This window comes from Periplaneta americana, chromosome 9 (assembly GCF_040183065.1).
Source record: "Periplaneta americana isolate PAMFEO1 chromosome 9, P.americana_PAMFEO1_priV1, whole genome shotgun sequence".
NCBI lineage: Eukaryota > Metazoa > Arthropoda > Insecta > Blattodea > Blattidae > Periplaneta > Periplaneta americana.
The window spans coordinates 64680631-64692037 of record NC_091125.1 but is presented as its reverse complement, the minus strand read 5'-3'; the positions used below and the strand labels follow the sequence as shown (position 1 = coordinate 64692037).

At 36.6% G+C, this 11407-nt stretch overlaps 1 protein-coding gene across 1 annotated transcript; it reads left to right on the top strand.

Moving 5' to 3' along the window:
• The first annotated feature begins 6372 nt into the window (after positions 1–6372).
• Positions 6373–11007, top strand: LOC138706029 (facilitated trehalose transporter Tret1-like). The gene has a single exon (XM_069834923.1). It carries the CDS (start codon positions 6375–6377, stop codon positions 7692–7694), a length of 1320 nt encoding a protein of 439 aa, XP_069691024.1. The 5' UTR covers positions 6373–6374; the 3' UTR covers positions 7695–11007.
• Positions 11008–11407: the final 400 nt, after the last annotated feature.

The window sequence follows — 11407 nt, the reverse complement described above, 5'->3', positions numbered from 1 at the left end:
TCCAAAGCTCGGAACTTGGGGACTTGTGTCTTTGAACGTGGCTAAGCGACCGGACTTCAATGTCAACAAACTCCCGCTTCCAGCACAGAGGTACTGTCAGGTCTGCTATAAAGGTGGTTCCTGGCTGGAACAACATAATGATAATATTATGATAGGTTGAAACACCTAATTTTATAGCACATATATAAATAAACATGCAAAATACATCAAATTTACAGTTCTGCTCTGTACATTTCATTACAGTGTATGACTACATGCATTCAAAGATTTTCGAACCCATAAATTCTTCGTCTGTTAGTTAAACATGATTTGAAACGAAGGAAACTTATTTCCACGTCACATGAAGTGACGGGAGCAAACTTAAATTTTTTTATTTTATTTATTTTAACTAGCTACCTAGTGAGTACAAATTGCATTTATAAAATAAAAATGTTTCTAGCCACTCCCGTAAGAGCCAGGCTCGTGTACGGTGTGGTCTTAGTGAATAATATAACATAAAATTTACAAGGACAGTTTACTAAATACAGTAAGTAACTTAATTCAAACCAATAAATACAACACAAGAGCAAGAATAAAGAAGAAAGAGAAAACGAGAGAAAAAATACACATTTAATATAAATTGACAATCCGACAGAAGCCAGTGATATTCAATAAAAACATGAATATAGTCGATAGAAATAAAAGGTAAAAAAAGTGCATTTGTTACTATTATATATCATGGATAATTTTACAAATTTCTTTTTTAAAAGTTTCAATTTTAAAAAATTTCAAATTTGGAAAATGGTTTGAAATTTTATTATAAAGTCTTGGGCCTAAATAGAATACTGAATATTTTCACTGTCACTGTTTCCTGTTCGATTTTCAGCAGATCTCGTATCTGAGAAAGATAAGTATATCCTAAATTTTTCTCGCAAATAGTTTTCAATTAGTGTATCACTACTAGGGAAGGTCCCTCTACGACTTGATCCATGGCTATGGACAAATTTTCCATCAATTTAAAGGACTGCAATGTCTTTCAATGAATGCTCGTTTCCAGCTCTAGTTTATGTGCGGCACAACTTACAAAATATAAACTCTGCATTAGAAGAAAATAATGTATCTCCTCAGAATTCCTCCACGAAATTCTGTACCTAAAATTTAAGAAATGTATTTTCAAACTTCCATAACACCCATTCGAATAACATGTATTTTCTTATTCCTCAGACAGACCATTTACCTGTAATTCTCTTAATGTCATTGGCTTCGACATGACACAGTTTCTTCGTTCGTCTTCCTGTCATTCGATGTGACCACTTTCTTAGTACACACGACTGTCCCTGAGCACTTGCAGCTTGAGCTTTGTGTACCTGTACCTGTAACCTTACCCAAGCGCACGACACACAAGTCCCCAAGTTCCGAGCTTTGCTGATATCTTTTGAGACTGTGTACTGTATCCGTTCTGTACGTTCTTCGTGTATGGTTTGATTACAATTCAACTTCTCGGCAATGTTCAGTTTTGTATACAAAGAGCATAGTATCGTTTCTAATGCGCAAGGAGTAAACTACACGATGTTACAACCAATGATGTGAGTGGTGGCTTGTAACCATACATGTGTAATTTTCTCGCAAACGGCTCCTTTGTGGACCCATGTTCACTGGGACTGTTTTGCTTCCATTATCGTGTACTTTCAACCGTGTAAGTTTGCGCCATAATTTTTATACATCCTATATAATTCAAAGTTACGCTTTAGTTCTATAAGTTTTGTTGTTCTTTTATTGTATTTTATCTAAAGAGGATGAGGCAGTTTAGAAAAAAAACTGAAAGAAAGTGAGAAGAAATATGAAAAACATCTGAGGAAAGGGAGAGAAAGGTACGCAGTGAAAGGAAATAACTTAAGCAATATTAGAGAATGGTGCAAAAGTTAAAAAGTTGAAACGAATCGGAGATGCAGAATGTGAAAAACGTCAAATAAAAGCAGACAGAAATATCACCTGGCTTAACCCCTGACAAAGGTTCTTATAGTTCTAATTATTAGTCTTTAGGAAAGGCTGTAGATGAAGAAAAATCTTCCACCGAGTTCAAGAAAAAAGGCAGCAGTTGTAAATAAGTTAACGTTAGATTTATTGCCTGATATTGCAAAAAGAAAAAAAAAACATTTATCTCCAAAGAGAGTCAGAAAAGGCATGAGCAACGACACAGAAGAAAGAGTTGTAAGCTTAATTCCTATATTAGGGATAAGCTCGTCAAGCCACAATATCCAATCCAGAAAGTTTCTATCCAGCATCCTCGAAAATGTCCTGATGAACACAACTTCATTTCACTCAGTCTTTTATCAGCTGTGCAATCATTAAGTTCAGTTTAGTTTGTGTTAGTACGTTCGAATGTTGACGGAAATACTCAAAATATGAAGAAATATGTTGAAAGTTGATACGGAAAGTGAATATGTGATGCTTAAATATAGGCCTATGCTTCCAAATGGCAATTGTTGAGTTTGACCACAAAAAATATGTTTCTAGAGACGATTTATCAGTGAATATTCGAAAACGTGAGAGCTCCAAAATTCTTACACAACAGGGCGCAATTTCTCTTTTAATAAAAAATAATTTCAAATAAGTTACTATGATTTTGTATCTCATCTGCTTTGGAATATAATAATCTAGTGTATTTCATATGGATCAGGCAACAGAACTTTGAAATTTCTAGCTACTGGGATTAGCTAAATCTAAAAATTGTAATGTGTTAAATAATGAGACTTTATTTGTGTACCGTAAAACGGGATGACTTGATACGCTGGGGGGGGGGGGGACTTGATACGTTTTGTAGGTCGTTTCGAAACGAAACATCAACCTACAAAGCGTATCAAGTCACCTCGTTTTACGGTATATTGGTAAAGTTATAAAGAAAATATTATGTTTGTGATATTATATATATATATATATATATATATATATATATATATATAATATTATAGAATGTTTGCCATATGTATTCTTTATGATCAGGCTTCGAGACTTGGGACCAGATACAATAACATTACTGTGCATGTACTATAAGGTGTTGACTCGCTGCAGGTCGTGAAAGGTACAGATGTGTTGAGGTAACAACGTTGCTATTTAGAGTAGAGTACGGTAGTATGGGGGAATACACACATATGGGCATTGTGAAAGTAAATATACATTACACAACGACAATGACAATGTCAAAAGAATGTGAAAAACTTTTATTCTCCTGTCTTTTATAAGCATTTGTGTTTAATTATACACAGTGTTAATGGTGGAAATAAACCTGTAGCAATTTTAATTTCTTTATTTATCCTATTGGTCGTCTTTAGGAAGTGCAGTTACAGTACCGAATTGCAATGTACTGCAAGATACATTTTCAGTGTCTCAAACGTAAATCTTTTTCGCTTATCTGCCATACACAGTTTATACTGTGAAAAGCTGCGCTCTACGTCGCATGACGTGATAGCAGCAAAACGAAGAAACCTAACATCATTGCAGTCTCTAAGAGACAGTCTTTTATTCTCGGGTGACTTACTATCCATTAATTTGCTGTATATATTACACAATGTTCCATATCCGTTATTTTTACATAAAATTTATTTCCACTTCTGTTTTACACGTTCAGTAACCGGTGTACTTGGTGTCTCATTAAATTTCTGTGTCACTTTCTCAACTAATTTGAGGGCTTCCGGCATCTCTTGCTCTGACTTTTCTAACAGTGTAATAGTTTCAGACACAGTTTGAAAATAGGCTTGTATGAAAACCACATTATTCATCAGAACCTTCAAATCCAGAGCGTTTTCCTTTTCGCATTTGTTGGCATTCATTCTACAGTACCCCCCCCCCACCCACTGTACGGTTTACCACTATACTCAGTACGCCGTTATGCGCATTTCCCACTGAACTGCTCTATTGGGTCCGAAGTCTCGAAGCCTGTTTATGATACTCCACACTTACATTAGAACAATTCATGTTTATAACAATTAATACAGTCAATTCAAAAACATCCGAAGCGACAGAACTAAAATTTTTCAAGAGAAGCAGAAACTGATTATGGAAGAAAATATTTTTCAAATGGAAACAAAAGCATTTTCAGAGGTTAAACCTGCACTCAGTCTATTATTACTGGAGTTTTTGAAATGACATTCTGTTCTTTGTTCAGGCCTGTACAAATGTGGTGGACTTGGAATGTTTTTGAAACAATTGATTATACATACTTACAAAAAACATTTTTTCTGCAATAATCTCCAAGTATATAATTTAAATGCTTTTTATTTATTTTATGTTACTACACGTACAGTATTCAAGACAAAAAAAAAGCTGCACAATCATATGATCTGCCAGTATAATAGGCCATTTTATCAAACTATTGAATACTTTGTTCTCCATATTATACTACAAACATTTTTCATTACCATGACCACAATCAAGTATCGCCATAGCTTCCATCCTCATTAAGTACTTCATTGTCACTTCCAATTAAAGTATTAATCTTACACTACCTCGTTGTATTTCATTAAGGACTAAGCATCATGACGTTCTTTTGCTGGACTCAGTATATTCATGAAATCGCTAGAATATTTGACACCAATTAAACATGAAAATGGTCAGAATCTTGAGATGTTCTTCCCAACACTCTATGAAGCGTGCTTTTTCGATATTCACCATAAGATGACTTTCGTAAAGATCATAGGAAATAGGTGAGTTACCTTCTTCAATCTCTGCACAAACACTTGTGTGAACAAGTAGTACCATGCTATATTATTGGGATGGTTTTGTAACCATCACTTCTTTTATATTGCGCCGTTGAAGCGACAAAGATACGTGCTGCAGGTGAGTCTCCAAGAGACAACAAAGGGCGTCATAATATATTATTGGGATGGTTTTGTAACCATCACTTCTTTTATATTGCACCGTTGAAGCGACAAAGATACGTACTGCAGGTGAGTCTCCAAAAGACAACAAAGGGCGTTATAATAACGGGTCAAAAGTCAAGTCTGATTCAATAATATTTTCCTCATCTTCCTCCTAAATGTACTAATGCTGAATCTTTTCAAGATGAAATGGTATAAAGACCACTACTGGTATAGAATTACACGGTACCCTGCGGTAATCTGGTAAAGTTCTAAACTAATTTATATGTAACAATTGTTGTAATTATGTAATTTATATGTGCTAAAGAACCTGTATTTCGTCACACCTATAACAATGGAATGACCCATTAATTAATATAGAAGCCTTTACTCTGAACTGTTCGACAGACACTTTTTGTAGTGGTATCCCATTGTACGGAACGTGGGGAAACATTTATATAATGCATTATATTTCTATGTGACATAAGTTCTAATTATAAATATTAGGATCTAAACTACCCCAAACCTAGTTTTATATCATTATGTTTTAAAAGTACGTAAAAATGTAGAAATTTCGCTTCTGAGTGCTTATTGCAATAAAACGTCCCCTATGCCCTCTGAAAAATTCTTGTTTGTTTGAACACCTTATACATATCTCAAATTTCACGCTATTTTTTTTTGCAATACAATCGCAAATATTCTAAAAAAGATTATGTAGAACAATGTTGCAGTGTATAAGGTCAGAGTAATGATAACAATCTTAAATGATTAAAGGAGATGAAACATTACGTAACAACGATGAGAGACTACGTCTGAAATCTGTCTGTAAATTTCTGTGAAGCGAGTGCATATCGATGATGAGGTAAAAGGGCTTAACCTCCATTTTTTAATGTGACTTTTTTTCTGTAATTAGTTTAATTAGTTAAAATTTAATTACAAAACGAGAAAATATGTGTTTGACATTTATCTTTACATTATCTCACATGGGAGGGGGGGTGAGAAGCAAAGGGGTATAAGTGCACTTAAGTTATTTTTGAGAAAATATTGTTGAAAGTACTTAAGCTTTCGTAAATTTCGTGAATTTTTTTATTTTAGTTTTAGCGTGTGATATGGTTAAAAGATAATATATCGCTTTGCCAATATAATTTTAGATGATTTTGCTTGCCCTGGATGCCCCCTAATTCATGTTCTTAGAAATGTCGCTTGTAACCCTTTGCTTTTGACCCCCCTCATATAAAGTAGCTAATAATAATGTGCTAAAATTTAATTATAGCCGTTTTTTGGAAAAAAAATATTTTGTGGGATAAGCCCTTTTACCTGAACATCGTCGATATAATGCTATATTTCGATGAGGCAGACGACTCAGTATAGGGGGGTGAATTCGAATACGTGTATGCGTTTTTGCCGCTACGTGTAATATTGCAAATACAGCAATATCATTCCCTTGCACTTACTCTCCAGATAGTTTCATATTTTGTATTCACATACACATCTAGAATAAAGATTAAAACTCTGTCTTATTGTGTTGCAGTGAACATCATGAACGTTGCTCATGGAATTGTATTGGGATGGCCTTCTCCAAGTCTTCCTATTCTACGATCAAATAAAGAACTATTCGGAGCACTCAGTAACGATCAGGAATCATGGATAGGTTCTCTACCTTATCTCGGGGCCTTGTTATCAACTCCACTCTTCAGCTACATCAATCAACACATGGGACGGAAAACGGCCGGATATATGAGCGCGGTACCAAACGTCATCGGATGGTTACTAGTAATTTTTGGGAACTCTGCAACGCTGCTCTGCATCGGAAGGTTTATTATGGGACTTGGGCTATCTGGAATGAACATATTCATTACTTTATACATAGGAGAAGTTTCTGAGGACTCTATAAGGGGAGCTTTAGGAGTTTTGAGAGGATTAGGTCTGGACACTGGCTTTCTTATTATATACGTTGTGGGATCCTACTTATCGATTCGCAATACTGCCATCTTCAATATTTCCCTTCCTGTGCTCTTCATACTGACATATCTATGGCTGCCAGAGTCACCAATGTTCCTGCTTGGAAAAGGGGATGACAATAAGGCTTTTGAATCTTATTTATGGATGCGTGGAGGTGATTCGCAGGTTGCTGAAGAAGAAATGGCGAAGTTGAGAGCAGTTATGGCTGAAAATTCAGCCAAGGTACAGAAAGTAACAGTAAAAGAACTTTTGTCTGTTCGTGGTACGAGGAAAGCCTTGTTAATAGGTATAGTGTTAGCAGTTTGTCAACAATTTTGCGGGATAAATCCTGTATACGGCTATTGTGCAGTCATATTTGAAGAGACAGGTGGCCTCCTCACTCCAGAAATTTCTTCCTTCATTGTGTGTGTTGCAGGTATAATCGGCTCGTTCTTTTGCTTCTTCTTTTCTGACAAACTGGGAAGAAGAGTACTACTCATCAGCACATACACCCTACAAGGCATCTGTCTCTGTATTCTAGGAGTGTACTTGTACATGAGGCATCTGGGCACGGACGTGTCAGAGTTTGGAGTACTACCCATAGTATCCATATCATTTTACTGCTTCTTTGTTGTGGCTGGTCCTTGCAACATGTATTTTGTAGTTATGTCAGAAATATTCCGCCCTGAAGCCAGAGGATTCGCCATGGGGTTGACTAGTACATTATTGTGGATTCTGTCATTCATCGCTCTCAAATTTTACTCAACATTAGTCAATCTCTTGTACGTTCATGGTACCTTCTGGTTCTTCGCTGCATTTTCTTTCATAGGAGCAGTGTTTGTATTTATTATGTTACCAGAGACAAAGAACAGGAGTTTAGAATCTATTTTAAAAGAAATGGAGGGTGTGAAGGAGTAGAAAACTTAAGGAATTGCAATGCATTTTTATATCTATCTACATTTGAAAAAAATTGCAAATCTACCATGTCAATTTAAACGCTATTAGATTATGTAGAAATTTGCAATAATAGATCTATAAATTCAATTTACGAGAGTTAAAAAGAAAATTCGTTATAAAAGTTTAGAGTTGAAAATTTATTTGAAGGATTGAATAATCATTGACCAGTTAGCTGGTTATATCATTGATTTACTGTGCAAGTTATATCAACAGTCGACTTATTAACTGAGTGGTTTAACTAAGTCGCACGCCAACATAACGACGAAACAGAGAGGCTGACTGACCGACATCATTGACTGTGTTAACAAATCGATCTGATTATCCGACAGACCGACCGAAGTAAGGGATTAATTGATCTATTTATCTAATAATTTTACATATCTAGTGGACTGATAGACTTACAGACTAACTGGATTGACAAACAAACTGGGTCCATCGACAAACTGAATTGGTCATCCAATCATGTGACAAAGTAGACTGAGTAACTGACGATTCGTTTTCTGATCTACTGAGTAATCAATCATCTCAAATACTTGCTAAACCGACTAATCAATAACTGGATTGATCGATAGATCGATTTGTTGGATTGGACTGATCAACCGAACGATCGACTGGATTGACCAACCGAATAATCGGCTAAATTGATCGATCGGCTGAATTGACCAACCGAAAGATCGACTGAATTTACAGAACGACCTACTAGATCGACCAACCGAATGATCTGCCCAATTGACCGACTAGATTCACCAACCGAAAGATCGGTTGAATTGACTGGCCGACAAGCTGGATTGACCAATTGGCAGGCCGACTAGGTTGGCCAACCGACCAGATTTACCTACCGATTGACTAGACTAGTCGATGTTAGTGACCACACAACTGATCGGGTGATATAAGTTTGATCAATCGACCCACCAATGGACCGACCGACCAACTGGATTAAGATACCGACTTACCGAAAAATCAATTGACCAATTATCAACCTATTTGATTGATCAACTGACCGATTGGGTGAACCAACTCACAGACCGACTAGATTAACCAACCGACCAGAGTGTTCAACCTGACGACTGAATTGGTCGAGAAATTCATTTAAGGACTGGACTGAAGAACAGACAGACAGGCCGGACCAGATTGATCAATTGGCAGACGATCTGGACTGATGAATCGAAGTATCAAATGGAGTTATCAATCAACCCACCGACCTATCAACAAAACGATTGCATTGAATACTTGATCGACAGACAGACCGAACTGTGCCAATAGGCAGACCGATTGAGACGATCGACTAACCACTGACAGAAATGATCAAATGACCGGATTATCAGTCCACCGACTGCATTGACAGACTTAATATTTGGTGCTTGACTGAATACCTGCACCGATAAACTCAGATATAGCGGAGCGACAAACAGACCGACAAAACCAACTGACTGACTTACATACTGTTCGGATTTAGTGATCGGCAGGATCAGTGCTCTGTGATGTCATTCCACAGAGCAATCATGCTCTCTTTTAAGAACGTCGGCATTTACAGCTCGATTGAAGTGTTAGGTGTTGTGACTGTGCCGTGTGACCTGTGTGACCCAGCCCGCCAGCAGTAATGTGTAACTCGCTCTTAGTCTGTCTACTTACTTTTTGCAAGGGCCAAAATCCCTGAATCAAGCTGTAAAGCTCTGTGTGGTGAAGAATAGTTTATAAGCTTCAATCGAACTCTGCAATGACGTCATATACACCTGATTTCGTGCTTATGATACGTATACGCATTCCCGACAGTAGTGATAGCATGGAAAATTAAGATAAATATTTCAATTCGTCAAAATTGTTACATATTGAAGTAGAATTCGTATGGGCACAAAATGAAATTACTGTAGTAATTGCAATACACTTAATAGCTTGTATTTCATCATTGGTACGGCATTCTGAATAATGATGCTTTCAATTATACATTTTTTACATGCTGGTGTACCTTACAGCAAATTAAACAAATTGTCAATACCTCCATACTCTATAAATATAAATAAGTGTTCACACACTGATAGTGATAACAATGGTTCTATACGTTAATGGTCTTTCACTAGTATTTTCTCCGCCAAATCGTTTACTCTCTTCAATATATAGACAAATTACCACTATAAATAAAATCATAAACAATTATCCAGAACTACCTGTTTATAACTGTAACCTATAGCAATCCGCTGAGCGATTTCTGTGCTCGTCTTCAGATTCTCATCTAGACTGGCCTTGCTCCGACGTCACAAACGTACATACAACCTGCCGACCACTGGTCTGGGCTGATGTATCTCTTGGATGTAAATGTAAAATATCAATAGTAAGAACATAGAGAAAACATACTGTAAAAGTAAATAGGTCTATAGACTTCGGCTAGGCATTTCGAGGATCGAATCAGGGACGGTTTCTTGCATTAGGGCTTGCTTTGGCCTTTGTGTGGCCTACACATCGATGATTGGCTAAGTCCGACACGTGACCTAGATGATATTCGTGAATCCGATGCTGACATATGGGTCACACTGCCAAATCGCATACTCAGACGACCAAAAATCCAGCTCTTCCTATTTCACCCTTACTCCCCCCCTGCGACTTCAAACCGCTCTACTTAGCCTATAATATTATTTTCAGATGATAGATGAAATGAGAAGGTGGAGAGTGTTGTTGGAATGATAGAGAGAAATGATAATACCCGGAGGTAGACCCTTTGTAACATGTACGTTTTTTCATCACAAATTCTATCGCGATCTGGCCGGGGATTGAACTCGGGCCACCTGGATGAAAGACCAGCGCGCTAGTACCTGAACCAGAGGCGCAGCGATGATGTTAAAATAGTCGCTCAAGTCACCCGATAGTACATCACCACTGCGTCATTGTGTCACGGGGTATAGGCACCGTGCAAGCTCCTCTGGTGGCGACTGTCGTTACCAACTGCGGGACAGCAGCGTTAGAGTTGTGCTTGAAGCGTATGAATTTACTTAACATCTCAGGTTAAATGATTAGAAATATGGATGATCCTAAAAAGCGGAAAGGTAACGCAAATTGCTGTGTTCTTGAGTGTAGTAATGCTTATAGGAACACACCAACCGATATTGTTTTTATTCATTCCCAAAACAGAAAACTGAAGCGCAAAGACGCTAATTGTGGATCCATGCAGTACGCAGACGAAAGTAAATAAGACTACACTGCTTATAATCATATTATTATATACTAGACCTGATATAAAAATAGAATGTATATAGTATTATGTTTATAAATAACCATTAAGTTATCAACGACAGGAATTTATCATTTAAATTTCAAAAAGTACATAATTACTGAGTTCTTTACATATATATTATGTATAATATTAGCAACAATAAATAATAATATACCTATTTTTAAATGTAATCATATCGATATTTAATTCTTGATTTCAAGTGCTAATGGTTCACCTTGGAAACCAGCACCTGCATCAAGAATTTGCGATATTCATTTTATTGGGAACGAGATCAGAACACCCCCAAAACTAGCATATCGTTCCCAGTATTTTTATAAAAGATTACAAGAAAAAGACTGCCTCATCTCAACTAGCTCCGGAAAGGTACGAAAGAGACGCATAAAGAAGAAGAAAAGATAAAAATTTAAGTTTTATGGAAGGCGAATGCTCAACAAGTGTTATTTCGAAA